At 44.3% G+C, this 22,543-nt stretch overlaps 1 protein-coding gene across 1 annotated transcript in view; it reads right to left on the bottom strand.

Moving 5' to 3' along the window:
• SCN11A (sodium voltage-gated channel alpha subunit 11) overlaps positions 1-22,543 on the bottom strand; it is a 94,875-nt gene that overhangs the window by 66,728 nt on the left and 5,604 nt on the right. Inside the window, exons 2-7 of the mRNA XM_042955574.1 lie at positions 18,693-19,003; positions 15,478-15,596; positions 13,331-13,432; positions 5,680-5,808; positions 4,277-4,380; positions 242-415 (exon numbers count right to left, since the gene is read on the bottom strand). Of these exons, the coding sequence (XP_042811508.1) occupies positions 242-415; positions 4,277-4,380; positions 5,680-5,808; positions 13,331-13,432; positions 15,478-15,596; positions 18,693-18,965 (901 nt within the window). The 5' untranslated portion in view covers positions 18,966-19,003. The remainder of the gene's footprint in view (positions 1-241; positions 416-4,276; positions 4,381-5,679; positions 5,809-13,330; positions 13,433-15,477; positions 15,597-18,692; positions 19,004-22,543) is intronic.

Below are 22,543 nucleotides of genomic sequence, written 5' to 3'. Positions count from 1 at the left end.
ACAGGGGAAGGGATGGGAGCTGACACCACTTGTAGGGATATGGCTTCAGGCTTTGCCTTCTCCACGGAAACCCGAAGAATGAGGCAGTTCTCTAAGAAGCGCATCTGCCCACGTGAGACCCCTGGAAGGATGAAATCATCCTCCCTTCTAAGACTCTGGAACGTAGATCTGTAGATAGCATGAATGGTGAGAATAAAAGTTAGCCATGCACGGACCAAGGTGTGGAAGGCAGAATATTTACCGTCAAGGTTATCCATATCCTTACAGTCCTTCCTGACACATCTCTGGTTCAGATTTTCCTTAAAGAGCTGCTGACCTACCAGGGCGAAGATGCTGAGGCAAAAGAGGGTCAGGATCATCACGTCAACAAGCTTCTTCACAGAGCGCAGCAAGGCCCCAACGATGACCTTCAGACCTGGGGAGGAAAAGGACCAGGGTGGGAAGAAGCCCCCACTCACGTCTACAGCAGACACAGGCAAAGGGCGTGGAGCGAATGTCCAAGGCCTCGGGTGTCACCCGACTGCAGGCTGGGACTGTAAACTAGCCTGGCCCAGGATTCTGCTGCCCCGGGTTCTGGTTCTAACTCTGCCAGAGCAGTTACGTGCCATTGGGTGGGCGCCAGTCGAGGGCTCAGCCTCTTCCTCCCGCCCTGTGTCTGTGACGGGGTTGCTCCGCAGGGCGAGTTAGAAGACCGAACAGAAACATCCCATATAGGCAACTTGGTTACAGTTGTGCAGACAACGCACAGCTGGGGGTCCCGTGCAGCATTAAGGCCACAGTGAGGCCACCCGAGAGGAGGACACAGAGCTGTATTTAACGTTCAGTGGTCACTACCAACCACAAGCTCTGCAAGGTGCCATGAGACCTCGCTAAATCAGGGGGCAGGGAGCTAGAAGGAGGAGCTCTTTCTGGACTCAGATAATGAGAATATTCTAGGGCGGGGGGAACTCGGATCACTACTTCTAATAGGGGTTTTTTTAATTCAAGAAATATTTACTAAACACCTACTGTGTCCACGGCACTCTATAGGCTGCCAAGTTTCAAAATAAGGACACCATCCTTGGTAGGACGGCAAATGTTTAAAATCAGCTTTCTGGGGAGGGGAGAGGGGGTGTATGTGCAGGGAAATTCCCATCTGTAGCATTTACAGCCTTCCTTGTTTGCAGAATTGCGCAGCAGATCCCTCTTCTCCCTCCGTACAGCCCTCCCATCCAGCTGGTTTCAGGCTAAACAGCACGACGTCCCCGGATGCAGAGCTGGAAAAGGATGGGCACGTTCTCCTGCTGCGGAGCCAGAACAAGTCAGCCCCAGCACATGACTGAGCCAGGGGCCCCGCTGTCAGCACAGGTGGAGAGATAAAAACCAGACAGGACTTACAGTGTGTGGGATGGCACAAAGTGACAACGTTTCCAGTGATCAGTGTAAACCACGACGGGTAGACTTGAGAACGGAAAGTGGCACCTAACAGGAGGCCAAAGCGGCAGCAAATGACTTTCCCACAAAGTGCAGTGCCGCATAAGGAGGAGGCTTCAGGCCAAGCTGGGACATTCACTGTGTCCCCAGCGGCAGCCAAACAAGTGGACGCTTCAACCTTACCGAAGCCCGACTCGCATCTATAACAACACGTTTGAGTCTTCTCCCAAGCAAGAAGATTTGGCTGAAAGATGGCTGGGACGCCTGAATAATTTTTACAAAGTTCCTTAAAGGATCATACCTCATGCCCTTACTTCCAGAAAGTATCCAGGGATCTCATGTGTTTCATGGGTCAAAACACAGACTATGGTCACCCGTTTAGAGATGAAGAAGGAAACTCTACAGCTGCTAAGTGACTGCCTGATGTATATTTTACCTATAGGAAACACAAGGCACTGAGCCGCTCACTTAACTTGGGAAACCAAGGCTGACCTTGCAAAAGAGGAAGAAAAGAAGGAGAGGGGCAAATCCTACATAAAGTGTCCTTGACTGCCAGTTTACCATTACGCAGCTGTTTTTCTGAGGTTTCAAAAAATAACCAACCCACTCCCTCTTTTTAAAAGGATCCAAATTGCCTAGCGTTTTGGTGGGGGAGCTAAGCATTGATAGAAGAGACTAGAAGGGAAGGGAAGAAGAAGGGGCAAGGGAAGGACTGCAGAGAGGGAAAATTTTTTAGTGAAGAGGGTTTACAGTTAATGATGACTCCATCTGGCCAGTCACCTGGGCCAAGAACCTTGACTCACTCCTCCACACCACCTGATCCTAGAGCACAACCGTCTCTCCTCTTGGATTATGACAGTGGCCTCTTGTGCCTCTGTTTGAGTTCTCTGAGAAGCAGACACTCTGGAATGAGAACTGCATGGGATGTGTTGGGTGACATGCCCGTGAAGAAAAAGGGGAAGAGAGCACAGCTGGCAGGGAGAGCCTCGGGCCGTGACACAGCGCTGACAGCTGGGAAAGGAGAGTGGGAAGGAAGCAGGAGTGGACAAGAAGAGCCACTGCGAGAGAGTCGCAACCTGGCTGCTGAGGAGCCCCTGAACTAACGTCTCCCACTAGAGGGGGCCCATGTCCTTCAGCAATGGGCCTGCACTAGGCCCCCTGACATGCAGGGAAAGCATGATCTTGGCATGGAAACGGATGCAGTGGTGAATCCAGAGACGTGGCAGCTGGGATCATTATTCAGCTATGCTGCCCGCAGCAGATCTGAGTGACACATTTCCATGGCGACCACCATGTCTCCTATCTGATTTCCCTGCTTCTGCCTTTCCTTCCCTTCGCTCTATTCTCCATGTAACAGCCAGAGCAGTCCATTTAAAACCTGTCAGATTAGATGAATGGATAAATAAGACGTGGTAAATGTAAATACACACACACACACACACACACACACACACACACACACAGGAATATTACTCAGCCATAAAAAAGAACAAGAGTGTGCCATTTGCAACAACACGGATAGACCTAGACGCTCAGTGAAATAAGTCAGATGGAGAGAGGCAAAGACCGCATGATTTCACTGACATGTGGAATCTCAAAAACAAAATAAATGAACAAACAAAACAAAATAGAAACTCATAGATACAGAGAATCGACTGGTGGTTGCCAGAGAGGGGGAAGAAGGAGGATGGGCAGAAGAAGGGGAGTGGGAGGTACAGGCTTCCAGTTTTGTAATGAGTAATCCGTGCAGAAGAAAGGCACAAAATAGGGAATAGAGGAGCCCCTGGGTGGCTGAGTTGGTTGAGCATCCAGCTTTTGATTTTGGCTCAGGTCATGGTCTCACGGTTCATAAGATCGAGCCCCGTGTTAGGCTCTCCCTTGGCAGTGGAGAGTCTGCTTGGGATTCTCTCTCTCTCTCTCTGCCCCTCCCCTGCTTGCACTCTCTCTCCCTCTCAAAATAAATAAACATTTAAAGAAAAGAATAAGGAATATAGTCAATGGTATTGTAAGAGTGCTGTATGGCGACAGATCGTAGCTACGCTTGCGATGAGCTCAGCATAGTTTATAGAGCTGTTGAATCACTATATCGTGCACCTGAAATGAACGTATCATGGTGTGTTGGCCAACTTGCATAAAAACAAAGCAAAACCAAAGCCTTGTCAGGTCATGTGACTCCTCTGCCCAAAGCTCTCCCATTTATCTCACAGCAAAGCCCAAGTCCTCCTAGTGCTTACATACCTCCCGCCTTCACTAGGGTGGTCCACCTCCACCACCTGGCCCCTCACTCTGTCTGCTCGGCGCATCTGTATCCTTTCTATTCCTCAGTCTCAGCACTCCTAGCTCTTGCCTGTGCTCAGGACACTCCTTCCCATACACCCGCTTGTGGGACTCTCTCTCACTGCCTTCAAATCCATTCCCGTGCCCTCCCATGCCCTCCCCAATGACACCTATCCTGATCACTTTATTGAAAACCGCATCCTGTTTCCCTGAACCCATGGCTTCCAGTAGCCCTCCTGTTGTTTACTTTTCCTTTTTATTTTTCCAAGGCACATAGCACTTTCTAACAGGGCAGGTAATTACCTATTTATTATAGTTATTGCTCAGTATCTGTCTCCCTACTCCCACTCAGAATGTAGACTCCCTGAGGGCAGGGACCTCTGTGTGTTCACTCACTGATATACCCCAAGTAGTTAGCACAGTGTCTAGACATATGAGGTGCTCAAAGACACATTTGTTGAATGATCAAACAAATGAAGAAAGCAGAATTTGTTTGGTTTTGGTTTATACGTCATCTTGGGAAACGTTTAACGTACAAGAACATTCCTCCCACTAAAAGGCAATGCTGAAAGTCAGACTGACTTACCTGAAACCACCGAAATTGCTTTCAAAGCTCTGAACACCCGAAAGGTACGTAGGGACGACAGACTGATGCCACTGGCCCTGATACTTGGTGAGTATGATACAAACCTAGAAGACAAAGCACAGGAAAAGCCTGGGCCTACTCAGTCCTGCAGCTGCGCTGTGTATCTCCACGCGGGCCACAAATAAACGTGGCCTCAGCTCTCTGTCCACCAAGGTGAAATCTGGGGCCTCACCTTCTTGGCCCCACCTTCATCTCGGGGTCTGTAGTATCATTCTCCATAGCTGGGGGCCACAGATTGCACGGGAGGCTGTTCTCGGCTAATTTTTATATTTGGACATAGATTAAGATCCCTTGGAATAGTCCGTGCAGTTGCGGCTACAGCTATCGATAAGAGAAATCAATCAAAACATGTATTGACTGACTACCGGGTTCCAGGCCCAGTGCATTTACGTAAGGTCTCACTACGTGGCCAAGCCCAGAAGGAACCCAGGCAATCTGACTCTTGAGCTCTCACCACTGCACTACGCCACCTTTCAATAGCCAAGATCACCCAACCGTTGAATTTCAAATGTCAAACTTGGGAATTAATAGCATCTACCTCAAAGGGCTTTTGCAAATACTAAACAGGAAAGCATAAGCAAAGTGCTTAAGACGATGGCTGGCACAAATTAAGTAATGTTAGGTTACTATTATTGTGCCAGTGATGGGCCGTTGCTTTTCTTGTTCTTCATTTTGCCGACCCTGTGTCATCATTCAGATGCCAAACTGATGCCCTTTCCTCCGGGAAGAACTTCAATCCTCACCTCATGTCATATACAATATACACACAATAATTAACTCAAAAGGGGCCATGGACTTAAACATAAGGGCCAGATCTAGAAAACTTCTAGAGGAAAATGAGGAAAACTCCTTGACAGCTTGCAGTAGCCAAAGATTTTCCAGATTCCGTGGTTCCTCCTACACGTTCCGACAGCCCGATACATGCCCAGCTCCTGTCCCAGCACTCACCCTACCAGATTGCAATGGTTGTTAATTTTCTCTCTTCCCATCTGGACTGTGAGCTTCAAGAGGGTGAGAACCATGTCTGTTTGTTTTGTTTTGTTTTCATTATCACAACCCTTGTATCTTGCACAGAACTTGGCCCATCACAGGCCACTGTTTGGGGAGTGAATGGCTGGAGGAAGGAGAGCATGAATGTGGCCTAGAAATGGATTCACGTGTGGAGGCCTCTGGCCAATTGGCTGCATGATGCTGTTCAGGGCCAACCCACGCTGCACTCAGAGCTCTAGGCATTATTAGGACATGCTTAGCTACTCACATGGACCCACAGAGACCCCTGGTGGAAGCCAAGGAGCTTCTTTCCCACCCCAAGTCTCCTCAGTAAACATCTCTGACATTCTTACGCTGTTGCAATGACAATGGAGTCCAGCCAGTTCCATGGATCTCGAAGAAAAGAAAACTCATCCAGAACAAAACCTCTTGCCAATATTTTTATCAAAGCTTCAAAAATATAAATCCCAGTGAAGACATACCTGCAAAGTAAATCATTCAGAACAAGAAGGAATATGGTAAGTGATGGGAAAAGCAGAGAGGCCATCTGTCTTACCTGGCCTTTATGTGGTTTTTTTACATTTCAGTGTGACGTTTAGCATTCTGATTTTCAGTAAACCCGAGTTCAGAGTGGCAAGCATCGTAAGCAAGTTCTAGTAGTCAGAATTTCTAAGCAACAGGCCCACAGATAAAGTTGTAAGCTGCTGTTCAGTGCTTAGTTCCATGGCCACATTCTTGAGAGTTGTTTTAGCAACCTGGGGCCTTGGGACGGGGGTTGTCACTGCTATTTTGTCATCACTATTCTAGAATTGTCACTTTGATGTACAGAAGGGGATGATAGCAAAGAAACAAGGAGAATAAATGAAAAGGTTAAAAGCTGGATCTTTCCATAGCCCATGTTCATGGATTAGAAGACTTAATACGGTTAAGATGTTTGTACCACTCAAAATGATCTACAGATTCAGTACAATCTCTATCACATTGACATGACATTGTCATGACATTCTTTGCAAACATAAAAACATCCATCCTGGAATTCATACTTCGGGACCCCAAATTTTAAGGGACCTTGAAAAGCCAAAATGATCTTGAAAAACTTGGAGGTCTCAGATTTTCTTATATCAAAACCTATCACAAAGCTAAACTAATCAAAACAGTGTGGTGCCTGTATAAACACAGACATATAGAACACTGGAATAGAACAGAGAGCCCAGAAATAAGCCCTAACATATATGGTCATATGATTTTCCACAAAGATGCCAAGACTATTCCATGGAAAAAGGACAGCCTTTCAGCAAATAACGCTGGGAAAGCTCAATACCCACATGCAAAAAAATGAAGTTGGACCCCTACCTTACACCATGTATAAAAATTAACTCAAAAATGCATTAAATATCTAAGTGCAAGGGCAGAAACTATAAAACTTCAAGAAGAAAATATTTGTAAATCATATTACTGATGAGAGGTTAATATCTAGAATATACAAAGAACTCCCACAACTTAACAACCAAAAAAATCACACCATATACAAAAACAAACTTAAAATGTCTTAAAGATCTAAATGCAAGAACCAAACCATAAAATTCCTAGATAAAAACTTGGGCGGTAAGCTTTCTGACACCGGTCTCAGGAATATTTTTTTGGTTCTGTCTCCCCAGACAAGGATAACAAAAGCAAAAATAAACAAATGGAGCTACATCAAAGTAAAAAGCTTTTGCACAGCAAAGGAAACATCAACAAAATGAAAAGGTAACCTACTAGGGGTGCCTGGGTGGCTCAGTCGGTTAAATGTCCAACTTCGGCTCAGGTCATGATCTCGCAGTTCACGAGTTTGAGCCCTTCACGCCCGTGTTTGGCTCTGTGCTGAGAGCTCAGAGCCTGGAGCCTGCTTGGGATTCTGTATCTCCCTTTCTCTGTTCCACCCCACTTGTGCTCTATCTGTCTGTCTGTCTCTCTCTCTCTTTCTCTCAGAGATAAACATTTAAAAAAAATTGAAAAAGCAACCTACTAAATGGGAGAAGATTTGCAAATGATATATCACATGGGGGTTAACATCCAAAAAATATTAAAAAAAAAAAAAACTCATACAACTCAATATCAAGTGAACAAATAATCTGATTAAAAATGGGCAGAAGACCTGAATAGACATACAGATTGCCAACAGGAATGTGAAAAGACATTCAACATCACTGATCATGAAGAAAATGCAAATCAGGACCACAGTGAGATATTACCTCACACCTGTCGCAGTGAATATTATCAAAAAGCCAAGAAACAAGTGCTGGCAGGGATGCAGCAAAGGGAACCCTTGTGCACTGTTAACGGGAATGGAAATTGGTGCAGCCACTGTGGAAAACAATATGGAGGTTCCTTCAAAAATTAAAAATAGAAGTACCATATGATCCAGCAATTGCACTTCTGAGTATTTATCCAAGGAAAGTGAAAACACTAATTTGAAAAGATACACACACTGCCATGTTCATTGTAACATTACTTACAATGGCCAACATATGGAAGGAATCTAAGTATCCATCAATGGATAAATGGGTAAAGAAAATGTGGTATATGTGCACAATGGAATATTATTCCACCATAAAAAAGAATGAAATCTTGCCCTTCATGAAAACAAAGATAGACTAGAGGGTATCATGCTAAGTAAAATTAGACACAGAAAGACAGATACTGTATGATTTCACTTCTATGTAGAAACTAAAGAGCGAAACAAAACAAAACAGACTTCTAGACACGGAGAACAAACTGATGGTTGCCAGAGGGGAGGGGGTTGGGAGATGGATGAAATAGGTGAAGGGGATTAAGAGGTACAATCTTTCAGTTATAAAATAAAGAAGACATGAGGATGTAATGTACACCATGGGGACTACAGTCAATAACACTGTAAAACTTTGTATGGTGACTGGACTTATGGTGATCATCCCATAATGTATATAAACTTTGAATCACTATACACCTGAAACTAATACAGTATTGATGTCATTACATTTCCATAAAAAGATTTTAATTAAAAAACTAAATTTAAAAAGAAACAGCACAAATCAAGTAACCTAATTTAAAAATGGCTAAATGACTTGAATTAGACGTTTCTCCAAAGATGACATCCAGATGGCCAACCAAGCACACGACAAGATGCTCAATACCACTAATCATCAGGGAAATGCACACCAAAACCACAGTGAAATATCACCTCATACCCATTAGGATGGCTGCTTTCAAAAAAAAAAAAGCCTCAGAACATAACAAGTGTTGGTAAGGATGCAGAAAAACAGAAATTCTCGTGCAGTACTGTAAAATGATGCAAACAGCCATGGAAAACACTACGAAGGCTCTTCAAAAGAATTAAAAATAGAATTACCATGTGATCCAGCAATCCCACTTGTGGGCATGCACACAGAAGAACTGAAGCAAGACTTCAAAGAAATAATTGTACATGCACGTTCACAGCAGCATTATTCACAATAGCCGAGAGTTGGAAACAACCCTTAATGTCCACTGATGGATAAACAGATCAATGGGGTACATACCAAAAAATATTATTCAGCCTTAAAAAGGAAGGAAACCCTGACCCAGGCTACAACGTGGATGAACCTTGAAGTCATTCTGCTAAGGGAAATAAACCAGGTGCAAAAAGATAAATACTGTATTATTCCACTTAAGTGAGGCGCCTAGAGCAGTCAAATACATAGCAACCAAAGGTAGAATGGTGGTTGCCAGGGACTGGAGAGGAGTTAGTGTTTAATAGGCACCGAGTTTCAGTTTTGCGAAATGAAAAGAGTTCTGGAGCCGGATGGTGATAATTGGTTGCACAACTATGTGACTGTAATGTGTATTTTACCACAATTAAAACAGTCTGTTAAAAATGCTGGGTCTGTCCATGCGCACGTGGGCACACGCACACCAACAGGTTCCACTTTGGGGACAGAAACAATCAATTCAAACAATCTGTTGGTTCACAGTAAAAGAAATGGACCTTTTCTGGTAGAACATCCAACCACTGGCAGCCCACAAAGCTAAAGAGCTAAGATCTTGGAAACTTGAAAAATCCAAAGTAGCCAAATCCAAGGGCAGAAATGGTTATGAGCTGCTCTCTGCTTCAGCCCTTTTTTTCTAAGCTGATCACCTTTTAGGTGACAAAAGAACATAGCAGATTAATTCATGTCTGCCCTGAAATACCGTTTTAAAAAAACAGGCATAATTACAAAGTTAAGGGTATTTTGGGAAAAGCTGTAATTGCAGATTTGTGGGATTTTGCAAATCTCCATCTAGGTCTCAGGCAAATGAGACAGCAGCCCTTGACTGCCATTTCTACCTAACCACCTGGTCTCCCACCTCCCACTCCCAGCCGAAGCCTGGCCAATAGAGGGACAGGCAGACCCACCATGATATCTGATATGGAGTACAGCCATGCCCACCACAAGGAACAGGGCTTGGGAGCTCCATGACAGAGAGATCCCAACCCACCAGGCAAATGAGGCCCTCTGGAGCGTGTCACTGTCAGTTCAAGCACGGTTAGGGTACCCAATCAGGGCCATGGGTGGTGTCCAGGTAGGTTAAGAGAACACCATCGCCTGATCCTAGGGCACTTTGGCATTCATTCTCTGAGAGCTATAGACTTGGAATCAATTTCCCATTTAAAAGTTTTCTAACCAAAGGACACTGACAAAATTAGAGAAACTCTCCCCCCATGGGCCTAATAACTCAACCACATGCCTTCTTTTGTAAAAACGTTTTCAACCTCCTCCTCCCACCCTCACTTTTATGCATCCATTGTCAGTACAAATGCCACCAGGAGACAGCAGCAGCTTCCCTACAGCCTAGACAAGGGTTTTTTCATATCTTTGCCTTATGGGTCTTTTAGTAGTGAAAATGACCTTTGAGCAGATTAGCATCCAATTGGGCCACTGCTTTCCATTAATAGGAAAAAGAAGACTCATTGCATCTCACTAGAAGAGCCGAGCAGGCTCAGCTACACTTTGACTACAAAGGCTTCCAGAGACACTGCAGTAAATAATGAGCAACTCCTCCACTCTCAATTAGCTCCTCACATGGAATAGCCAACTATCTAAAGGGGAGACCATTTTCCCCAGTAATATTGCCCAGGATCACTTCTATTCTCAGCAGTATCCATGCCCCTTGCTTCAAGGCATAGCCCCAAGCTCACTGTCCTTAACTAGACCCAAGTCCCACTTAACGACAGAGAAGGAGCAATCACTAAAAAGTAATGCAAAGAAGTAAATCTAACAGAAAAACAGTAGAGATTTAAAATGAAATACTAAATATGCCTGATTAACAAAAAAGAAGGTAGGAATGGAAGAATGATAGAAGAGGAAAGGAACAAAAAACAGATGAGAGCAACAGAAAACCAATAGAAAAACAGCAGACCTGAATTTAAGCATATTCATAATTACATTAAATGCAAATGAAATAAATATACCATCAAAAGGCAGAGATTAGAAAATACACTGCATAAAAAACAAAAGCCAACTATGTGCTCTTTACAAGAGATACACTATAAATACAAAAACACAAAAGGGTTGAGAGTAAAAGGATGGAAAAAGATATACCATGCAAACAATGAGCCTAAGAAAACTGGAGCAGCTGTATTAACCTCAGACAAAACAAATACTAAAAGGAATATTACTAAAGATAAAGAAGGGCATTTCATGCTGATAAAAGAATGCATACATCAGAAAGATATAATAACCATAAATCTGTATGTGCCTAATAATAGTGCTGCAAAAATATATAAAGCAAAATTTGCCAAAAATGAAGGGATAATAGACCAACTCACAATCATAGATGGAGATTTCAAGCCTCTCCTCAGTAATTCATAGAAGTACTAATTGAAATGGCAAACGGATAAAATATATAAATGACACTATCAACCACCTTAACCTAATAGGACTATTTACAGACAATCATATCAAACTGCAGAATCCACATTTTTTCATGTACACATGAAACATTCCCCATAGAGCCATAAATAAGTTTCTCCTAATTTCAAAAGATTGAAAACTTACAGAGTATATCCTTTCCACAGAATTAAATTGGAAATCATTAACAATAAGGCAACTAGAAAAATATAAAATATTTGGAAAAAAACACACTTCTAAATAACACATGGGACAAAGAAGTAATCATAAGAAGTAGGGAATGTTTACCCAAAAGGTAATAAAAACACAACATATCAAAATATGTGGGATGAAGCTTTCTTTAGCAGTGCGTAGTGGAAATTTATAGCTTTATACAATTGTACAAGAAAAGAAGAATGGTCTAAAACCAACTATTTAAGTTTCTACCTTAAGAAGCTAGAAATAGAAGAGCAAATTAAGGATGAAATTAATAAAGACTTTGAAGCCTTCATATATTGCAGGAATGTAAAACAGTTCACTTTGGAGAAGTTTGGCCATTTCTTACAAAGTTACTCACTCATATACTTCACATATATGTCACAGCAATTCCACTCCTACGTATTTATCCAAGGGAAATGCAAACATATATCTACAAAAAGACTTTTACTTACCTACTTAATTAATTCAATTTTTAGAGAGAGAAAAAGAAAGAGCATGAGCAGGGTAGAGGGCAGAGGGAGAGACAGCATCTTAAGCAGGTTCCTCACCCAGCACAGAACTCAACATGGGGCTCTGTCTCACGACCCTGGGATCATGACCTGACCCCAAATCAAGAGTCAGATGCTCAACCGACTGAGCCACCCAAGTGATCCCCATAAACAGACTTTTATACAGAAATGTTCTTAGCAGCTTTATTCATAATGGCCAAAACTAGAAACAACCCACATGTCCATCAACAGGTGAATGGGAAAACAAATTGTGATATGCTCATACAAAGGAATACAACTCAACACCAAGGAGGGGAAAAGCAAGTGATACAAACAACAGCACAGGTGCATCTCAAAACATGCTAAGTGGAAGAAGCCAGATAGGAAAGTATGGTATCATATACATTATATGAGTCCATTTATATTAAATTCTAGAAAAGGCAATACTGGTCTAGAGCGACAGAAGGCAGATCAGTATTTGTCTGGGGTTGCGAGTGGGGGTCAAGGGATTGACTGCCAAGTGGAAATTTTAGAGTGTCTGGAATGTTCTGTACGTTCTGTATGTTGACTGTGATGGTTTCTATCACACAGTTAAGCTAAATATGGGATAAAAATATGTGAATAAAATAAGTGATTTCTTATTATTCTCTCAATTATTCAATATATTCCTGAAAGACTAAAGCAGCAAATATGTTCAATTAGAAAAACTAGGACAACATTCTCTTTGATAAGAGAATACTTATCAAAATACAGAACTTTCTAAGTTGAAAAATTAACTTGCATTACTGAATAGCCAACTAAAAATTACGAAAAGTTAATATTTTAATTATAGGAAGAACTCACTCAAACTCACCAGGGAAAAAGCAAAAATGATACATGGGAAATGGAAATATTGTTAACTCCATAAATTAACAACTATCCCAAACCTTTTGGAAAACATTTTGTCCCCATATGTTTTTCAAGCATTGCAATGTACTTTTGATCTAGTAAACCCATTTCTAAGACTCTACCCTAAGAAAAGTAATCATTTTTGAAAAGTAGCTTTATGCAAAAAAGATGCTTGCTGCAGTGATATTTATAGGAGTAAGATACTAGAACGGTTAAGTAAATTATGGTTTATTCGCCTGATAGAATGTTATATTAGCATAAAAGCAGATTCCTATAAAGCCTCTATAAACACAAAGAAAACCTCTTAAAAGTTAGACATAAAAGTTGTAAGTGCGCTGCTTATTATTTTGGAGGTCTTTAAAAATAATTGTTAAAAATATGTGTACCAAACTAAAATGGACCCTTCCGGCATTTGCACTGGGAAGTTGGGACCATGGGCGACTTTGTCTTTCTCCGTATAGCTGAACTCTGATCTAATCACAGGTCGTTTAGGCGTATTTGTTCCAAACCTTAGGTCGGGTGAGCGCGGGACAAACACTTACTCGGCATTGTCGGTATATATGTTGCTGTTGTCCTTCCCACAGGCGGTGGCCATGAACACGCAGTTGATGATGACGGTGCAGATGATGAACATGCTGAACAATGTAACCGCTGTCTGTTAAGGCAGGTACACTTCAGGGTGGCCCGGGTCATCCGTCACGGTGGAGGCTGCAGGCATACCTCCAGGCCCCATTGGCTGCAGGTGCAACCTGTCTGCGGACGGTGCGTGTTGGCGGGCGACCGCCCACACCTGTCCCCTCCCCTGAAGAACGGTCCTCAGCCAAATGGCAGCCCCTTCACCTGGAGGGCTACAACTCCCTCCCTCATGTCCGACTGACTGAGACGTAGAAAAAAGCTGGCCCTCGCTTCCAGGTGGGCTTCCTCTGTGACGTCATCGGTGCTCCAGAGCTCCTGGTGGACTCCAGCTGATGTGGGCTCAGCTGAGACCCTATCCTTGTTTGTTCCTCCTTCTCTCCATCCTGCTTCCCTCTTTCCTTCTCCAGAGGGCAACTCCTCTACTAAGTCATCATTTGGTATTAAATAATTAAATAATAAAGATGGGCGGGGGGCGGGGGCGCCTGGGTGGCTCAGTCGGTTCGGAGTCCGACTTCGGCTCCGGTCATGATCTCGCGGCTCGTGGGTTCGAGCCCCACGTCGGGCTCTGGGCTGACAGCTCGGGGGCCTGGAGCCTGCTTCGGATTCTGGGTCGCCCCCTCTCTCTGCCCCTCCCCTGCTCACGCTGTGTCTCTCTGTGTCTCTCAATAATAAATAAACGTTAAAAAATTTAAAAAATAATAATAATACTAAAGATGGGGATTAAATAAGAATCCCCATCTCAGATTCTGCTTCTAGGGAAGCCAACCTGAACAGTTGTTCCTTCCCATCCCCCCAGTACTTCAATACATGTACCAGTCCATGTCTTTCTGACCTCCCCCAGTCTAAAACTGCCTGGCGTCTTCCACCACCCCCTGCACACAGCAGGAATGCTCAATAATCCCCTCCTGTCTTTATCCTTAAGACTGAGGTTGCAAACTCAAAGCCTTAAGAGTCTCGGGAGTCCTTTATTTTATTTATTTTTTTTTTATTTTTTTTTTCAACGTTTATTTATTTTTGGGACAGAGAGAGACAGAGCATGAACGGGGGAGGGGCAGAGAGAGAGGGAGACACAGAATCGGAAACAGGCTCCAGGCTCTGAGCCGTCAGCCCAGAGCCTGACGCGGGGCTCGAACTCATGGACCGCGAGATCGTGACCTGGCTGAAGTCGGACGCCCAACTGACTGCGCCACCCAGGCGCCCCTCGGGAGTCCTTTAAATGGGTAAAATGGGCCACAGAGAGGGGTGGAGAGGTGGTGAAGCAGAGCTTGCATGGACCCTCTAAAACAGGCAGTGGTTCCTCACGACACCGATTTTTGCCAGCTAGGACTATAGGCTGAGCCTTGAGAGAGGTTCCGTTTTTCAAAAGAAGCCAGAAATCCAGACTTTCCACATTACAGAGTGTTTCCATAAAGCTTTAAATTCTGTCTAGGTCCGGGGTGCCTGGGTGGCTCAGTTGGTTAAGCGTCCGACTTCAGCTCAGGTCACGATCTCGCGGAGTTCGAGCCCCGCGTCGGGCTCTGGGCTGATGGCTCAGAGCCTGGAGCCTGCTTCCGATTCTGTGTCTCCCTCTCTCTCTGCCCCTCCCCCATTCATGCTCTCTCTCTGTCTCAAAAATAAATAAAACGTTAAAAAAAAATTTTTTTTTTAAATAAAAATAAATTCTGTCTAGGTCCAACACAACACCGTTAGCAGGTAAATACAGAGACAGGTAGATGGTTTGCCACCTTAGTCTGGGCCCCAACTTAGATGTTCCTTTCTCCGGGAAGTCCCCCTGGATGCCTCCAAAGCACAGCGGTGCCTCTCCACACTACCGCTCCCAAACTGCCCGACCCACTGAAGAAATTGCCTGCCTTTTGGCCCGTCTCCTTCTGAGGCCACAGGATCCCAGGGCAGGGCCAAGCCTTGTTCACACGCAGTAAAAGCACAGCCCCCGCCATGCAGCCACAGGCACTCTGCCATTATTGGTTCCAAGAATCAGCTCCTTCCCCTCAATCTGGGGCTCTGGCACTTTTCACATGACCTGGACTTGGCAGAAGATGCAACGAAAGGATATGAATGGACTGAGATCCTAATGGCTAAACTTCGGATTGGATTGAAAGGCCCAAATATGAACAAGGCACGATTGGCACTGAAGCGATAGATGGTCCTCTTTTTGTTCAACACCATAAACGTCTGCGAAGACAAGCAAACAAATGCCACAAGAATTACATGCAGTGACGGAACAATATTTATCGCGAGTTAGTTCATTCAGAGGAAATTCAGTGGGACCGCGGACTGAGGCGTGGCTTGGCTTATCATGATCATGACAGTTTCTGATTGGGCTACTGTCACTCTGTAGCCCGAGGCACTTTCCAACCAGCCCAAGCTGTGACTCTGGACACCAGCAAAACCCTTCGTCTTGTATCTCCGTCTAGAGAGATAAGAACTAGGAGGGAACTTGAAGAGATGGGGAGTAGTATTGAACATTCACATTCAGCAGATTATTTTAAATTATTTTGGTTACGAATAAGAGCTTCGTAATAAAGGTTAGAACAGTCAGGGACCCGGGGAGTCTGTGTTGCTGTACCTGAGCAGTTCTACGCGAGATAGTCTGCCGATCAATTCCAACCTTGAGGATCTTCAACAGAAAAAGTCATCAAGCTTCCCAGACTTGCTCTCCCATTCTCCCCACTGATGTATGAGCAAATCTGCCTCCGGTTCCCAACTGGTGGGGGAGGCCCTACAGAAGGCGTCTGGAAATACATGTGGGTGTTTTTGGCTGTCTGTCACAACGACTGGAGGCCCTACTGGTCTTTAGTGGGTAGGTCTAGGGATGCCGAACCCCGGACAGATCTGCTAAGTGGTACACTGTCCCATCCAAAATGCCCACTGGGCTCCACTGAAGACAACACCAGACGTGTGCCCAATTCTTCCTGGGACCTAGGAATGAAGCAGTGCCTGCAGAAGAACCCATCACTCACAGGGTCTCACATCAACCCCCCGAAACCTCCTTCTTTCCATTTAGCTATAATCTGGCTGTCCCCTTACATGTCCCCAAGGCTGTTGGTTACAAAAGCCTTCACAGAATGAGGGTCATTCCTGTTTCCCCATGTCTCTGCTCCTTTCAGATCTGCAAAAGTACTACTTGGCATGTAATCCAGTGTGTTCTTATACAGGAAAGACAGGCCTTGTCGCCAAGGCCCAATATAGCAGGGTGGGTGCTGCCTTGGCTGAGGTACCAGAACTTCAGCCACTGCCAACCATCAACCTCCCTTTGCTGAGTTGCTGGAACTTACTTGTCTGCTGGCCATCTGGCGGCAGGAAAAAATGGGGCAGGATATTTTCTGTTGCCTCCATAACAAAAGGAAATGGGCCACAGGCTTCTCTGAAAGCTATGAGCTCAGGAGCCCAAGACCCACTTTAGGGATTCTGGGCCCTTCCTTCGGCTAGAAAGACAATTTTAGGGCAGAGAGCAAACCCCTCCTTGAGGCAGGTCACCCCAGATTAACAGGTGGCATGATATGGCTCTGTCTCTGTGCCCCTTGATATTTTATTAATGCCATCTCTCCCTGCTTTAAATATTTCAGCTAATGGTGTATTTAACTATACTCACCAGGGTTTAAATTATTAAAATGATAGGTACCCGCTCCTTCTGTCTTCTTGCTGACATATCTCCACCCCTCTCTCTGTAGCTCTTCAAAATGGAAGTTTCAAAAGACAGGAAGTGGCCTTAGACTATCGAAAGAGCCCTTGGGTTTAGGGCCCAGCTTCATCCCTTACTGGTTGCTTGACCTGTCATAATCCACTTCCCCATCCGGTCTTTGGATTCTCATTTATGAGGTGGAGGGCTAACTATCACATATACCTCACATGACTGCTGAGAGTACCAGCCATGCGGGGTCATGGGTGTGCAGAGCTCTAAAAAAGTATCGTGTCTTCTAATTTAAAGGGAGAGCCCAAGCTGAGAAGAGGTAGATAGTCCTAGAACATTCAGCCAGGCTGGAACAGAACCTGTCCTCCCAGGACTGTCTGCAGCATACCAAGCTGCCACCTGCTCCAGCCTTGAAGCAGAAGACCTCCAGAAATTAATTCGCATTTAACAACTCTGCCTCCAAGAAGCCCCTGGGATTCTGGGGCATAAGAAGAAGGAGAAATAGTGGGGTGTTTTCGTTCCTTCATCTCTCTTCTTCTTTCTTGTCTTTCCCACTCACACCCCACTTTCCTCTATACACACAGTTCCCATTTGGTCTGGTAACCCTAAGTCTGTCCCAATGCAAGGTAACATACCAGGCAATATTTCTCTGGAGAGATCGATTTCTCATGGTTGCCAGCAGAGAATGGTCTCAGCATCTCATATTTCTAGGACTTCTACCCAAACTTCCTTCCTCTCTGCCCTCAGTCTGGTGAGGTGGGTTTTCCATTCTCTGCTGGATCACACAATGGGATTATTATGGCAAGGTCTTCTGAGCTTTTCCGGATGGTCTGCAGAGGACCGTCCTCACTGTCCCAGGCTTCCAAGCAGCCATCAGAGGAGCCCAGAGCTCACATTTCCTCACTTAGGAGCCCCTTTAAAGAACTTTTACTAGAATTTCCCTGCAACAACTATATTCAGGTAGGTTAAATAGCAAGCCTATCACATATCGGCATGGGATTTATGCAAAATCTCCACCTGCCCACTTGATTACCATATTCTTGAACATCACTTATTGAACTTCTCTTATGCATCATGTTGGCGTATGGTTCCAACCTCCAGAATTCTCATTTAATAGCCTAAAAAGCCTATAGCTGGGGAGCTTTTCAAGGAAAACTTACTACTGAATTGGACGTTCCTGGACAGTGATATTCATCTCTCATATCAGTATAATGCTTTACAGTTTATAAGTGCTTCCGTGGGAAGCATGTTGTAGGAAGCATGCTTTATTCCCATTTTACAGATTAGAAGAATGAGGATTAGGGATTTATCCAAAGTCAAAAAGCCAGTCACTTAAATGGCCTACACCTAATTTTTCTGACTGCTAGTCTAGTCCTCTTTCCTGACACCATTTATGTTTTCTCTGTTTTCCTTTTAACCTTCCTGCTGCCCCCTGGACCTTCTCTTCTTCGCCAAGACATGCATTACAGAGAGAAAATGAAGACTGAAAGAGGGTCTCAGGACTATGGAGGCAATGACAAGTGGTGATAGCAAAGGAGGACAGACACCCCTGCAAACCCCAAGATCAATGTTTGGAGGTTCTTGTGACACCGGTTATAACTGCATGGCTAGAACACCCCAGAACCCCAGCCAACTACCTTATGATTTCTGTAGAACGGGTCCAAGTCTTCCAGGGGCCTTGCTATCAGCTCATGGGGAATGTTGCCATAGAGTTTGGGCAACTTCCTGGAGACCTTTAGGTCAAGCTGAGGCCGAGGCTGGGGTTCTGCTGGTGTCTGGTCTTTGCACTTCTTTTTCTCCTTTTGGATGGCAATCCGCTTCTCAATTGTAGCCAGGGTGTCCGAAGTGAAGGGACGGAAATTTCGTTCATCTGGAAAGATCACCGGGTAGCACCTGTCATCCATTTTCATCCTCGGGACAGAGATAAGCAGCAGATCCTCAGAGAGCTCTGGAAGATAGAAATCACACAGCCTGCCCTGGAATTCTGCTCCTTAGGGGTGATGTCATGGGGAGCTATAAGATTGGGTGAGGTGAGAGGGCTTGGGAGCTCACTGATTGTGGGGCAGGCCAGCAGAGGTGACCACCATTGTGGATACAGCAGGAATTCTGGGCGCAGGGAAGACCAAAGCAGGCCATCATTCCTGGAGGACCTAGATATAAGTGGAAAGTTAAGTTCGGGAACAGTGGGCAGAAGAAGCCCAGTCTCTAAAATTGAGACCCAAGCACTGAGCAACACAGTAAGACTGAACCAGCTAAACTACTGAAATGGGGCCTGCAGATGGTGACTAAGTGGCCATAGTGTGAACAAGAGAGGAAAAAATAGGGAATCAAGTGGGACATAAGTATGAGCTGCAAAATCAAAGCTATTAAGTGCACACATCTTCTCACATTTGGTCAGCAAAGTTCTTAAAATATGATGAAATGGAAACAAAAAGGCCATAAACACAGGCAAGGACATTTACACTAACACCTCTGATTCCATGCCAACTCTCTTACTTCTGAAACCCAGACCTGGCAGAAGTAAGGATCCAAGAAAGCAGAAATGATTTGCCAACACTAACGGGGTCACTCTACCATGGGATAATAGCTGTACTGGCCCCCATCCCTGACAACCCTTCTACAAGGACTTTCTCTATAGCTTCAAGTTTAAAAGTAGGCTCTGAAAGGGGCACCTGGGCGGCTCAGTTGGTTAAGCGTCCAACTTCAGCTCAGGTCATGATCTCACAGTTGGTGAGTTTGAGCCCCGCATTGGGCTCTGTGCTGACAGCTCAGAGCCTGGAGCCTGCTTGGGATTCTGTGTCTCCCTCTCTCTCTGCCCCTCCCCTGATCACTTGCGCTCTCGTTCTCTCGCTCTCTCTCAAAAATAAGTAAACATTTAAAGAAACAAAAAAGTAGGCTATGAGACAAGGCAGTAGGGCTCATGTTAAATGCCTTTACTTCCCATACCATGCATCGTTTTCCTTTCTTATTTACCTGAATACCAATCTACGATTGACTTCCAAGGCACTCCAGAGAATTACGAGTAATCCAGCATAGCACTGGTTTGTTCATTCAGCAACCACATGCGTGGTGTCTGCTCTAAGAACAGTGGTAGGCACTAATGGAAAAACACAACAGTCCTTCCTCCTAGTCCTACAAGTTATGCTCTCCTGGTGTAAGTGGAGAAGACAGATAAAAGGCAGGAAATTATAAGAGTAAGACAGATGCTGTTATAGGGAGAAAGAGAGGGTACTATGTCTGTGCATGGGATAGGCATCGAACCAGTCTTGGGGAATCAGGGATGGTCTCCCAAAGCTTTAATGTCTCAGCTGAAACCTGAAAGAGATATAAGACATAGATAAGCAAAAAGGAGGACATTAGAGTATGGTAGGGGAAACAAGCAGCATATGCAGTGACCCGTGGGTGAAAAAGAACATGATATCCATCAACAAGTTCTATCTGCCATTGTAAAATGGCCAGATAAGGCCCCAGTCAGCATCGAGAGAGCATGTGGGACCCTAGAATCCTAGTGAAAACCATGGACCTCACCCTGATGGTAATGGAGGGTTGCTAAAGAGTGAGTTGCTACTGTTGTTGTTGTTGTTGTTGTTGTTGTTGTTGTTGTTGTTGTTACAGAGGAGTAACACTGTCAGGGTTTCAAAAAAAAATCCCTCTTACTGATGAGAATAGATAGGACTTGGGACAGGGGCTGAAAGAGGTGAGGAGGTAGAACTGAAGAAATTGTTGCAATGATCGCAACCGCTGAGGATGACCTAATGGAGTGGGTAGATTGGAGAGTCACTTTCGAAATAGCCATGGTGAGGGAGAGATTCGAGGGACAGGAAGGAGCTGAGGTTCCCGGCTTGGGCACCAATGGCTTGGTCAGAGGTGCCACTCACTCAGACAGAGAGCACTAGGGAAGGAAGAAGCTTTGGGGGAAGAAATTGAGTTTAAAACAGGTAAAGCTGAAGCTGTTTATGAACCTGTAAGTAGAGAGAGCCAGGAGGCATTTGAATACAGGGCAATCATAGCTTACACATTAGCCTCTGAATATAGCATATAAGAAAAAAAAAAAAGCATAGTCAAGTTTCTCTTGGAAATCCCTCAGCAAGGCACCATACTGAAGAGACATCCCAACTCACTGGTCAACGAGGTCAACATGGCCAGTTTTTCTTCTAGTGCCGGAACCAGTCACCCTTCAGTTATCCACAAACAGAGTGGTCAGGTTTTGTTTAAGGGCCATGATAAAGGCAACATATGTGTCTTTAAACACACTAAGGGTAATGCAATGCCCATAGTGTGAGTCATATGTCAACTGAAATGACATATGGAACCTAGATTCACTGCATTCTGTCCCATCCATTCAGCATTAAGCTCTTTATGGATATGCCTGGATGATGGAATTGGCCACACAATTTAAATTATTCTCTCTCCCTTCCCACCCCTCCAATCCTCTTCTCTTCCATTCCACTTCCTTCTCTCTCATAAACATATATTATTGAATTTGTATAAATAAGGTGGGATTATGTGAGACTCTACTGTATTTGGTTCTGGAGCTCATGAAAGACATTTGAGACAGGGACGGAGTCCTCTGCAGTCAACAGCCTATGGATGCTAGTTGATCCTGGAAAACAGATGAGCCTAGAAAGACCCTGGATGGCAAAAGCTTACGCTAAGTTACAGCAAGGAATCCAGTACAGGACTGCTACCATAATAAGGAGACTATTAAAGAAGAAACTGTACACTCTGACCCTGTTGTTCTGACCCTAAGCATATTTCACCTAGGTTCTAGCAGAAAAGAGACTTAATGGAAATAAGTAACACAAAATAAAAACTGCACACATTAAAATTTTTTATAGATATATGCATGAAAAGATGCCCAACATCACTCATCATCAGGGAAATGCAAATCAAAACCACAATGAGATAGCACCTCACACTTGTCAGAATGGCTAAAATGAACAACTCAGGAAACAACAGATGTTGGCGAGGATGCTGAGAAAGGGGAAACCTTTTGCACTGCTGTTGGGAATGCAAGCTGGTGCAGCCACTCTGGAAAACAGTATGGAGGTTCCTCAAAAAATTAAAAATAGAGCTACCCTACGAACCAGCAATTGTAATACTAGGAATTTACCCAAAGGATACAAAAATGCTGATTCAAAGGGGCACATGCACCCCAATGTTTATAGCAGCACTATTGACAATAGCCAAAATATGGAAACAGTCCAAACATCCATCAACTGATGAATGGATAAAGAAGATGTGGTATATATATATAATATACAATGGAATACCACTTGGCGATGAAAAAGAATGAATTCTTGACATTTGCAGCAACATGGACGGAACTAGAGTGTATTATGCTAACCAAAATAAGCCAGTCAGAGAAAGACAGATATCATATGATTTCATTCATATGTGGAATTTGAGAAAACAACAGATGAACATAAAGGGAAAAAAAATAAGATGAAAACAGGGAGGGGTGCAAAGCATAAGAGCCTCTTAAATA

Source organism: Panthera leo, chromosome C2 (assembly GCF_018350215.1).
Source record: "Panthera leo isolate Ple1 chromosome C2, P.leo_Ple1_pat1.1, whole genome shotgun sequence".
Classification (NCBI taxonomy): Eukaryota; Metazoa; Chordata; class Mammalia; order Carnivora; family Felidae; genus Panthera; species Panthera leo.
This window is presented reverse-complemented; position numbering and strand designations above follow the sequence as displayed.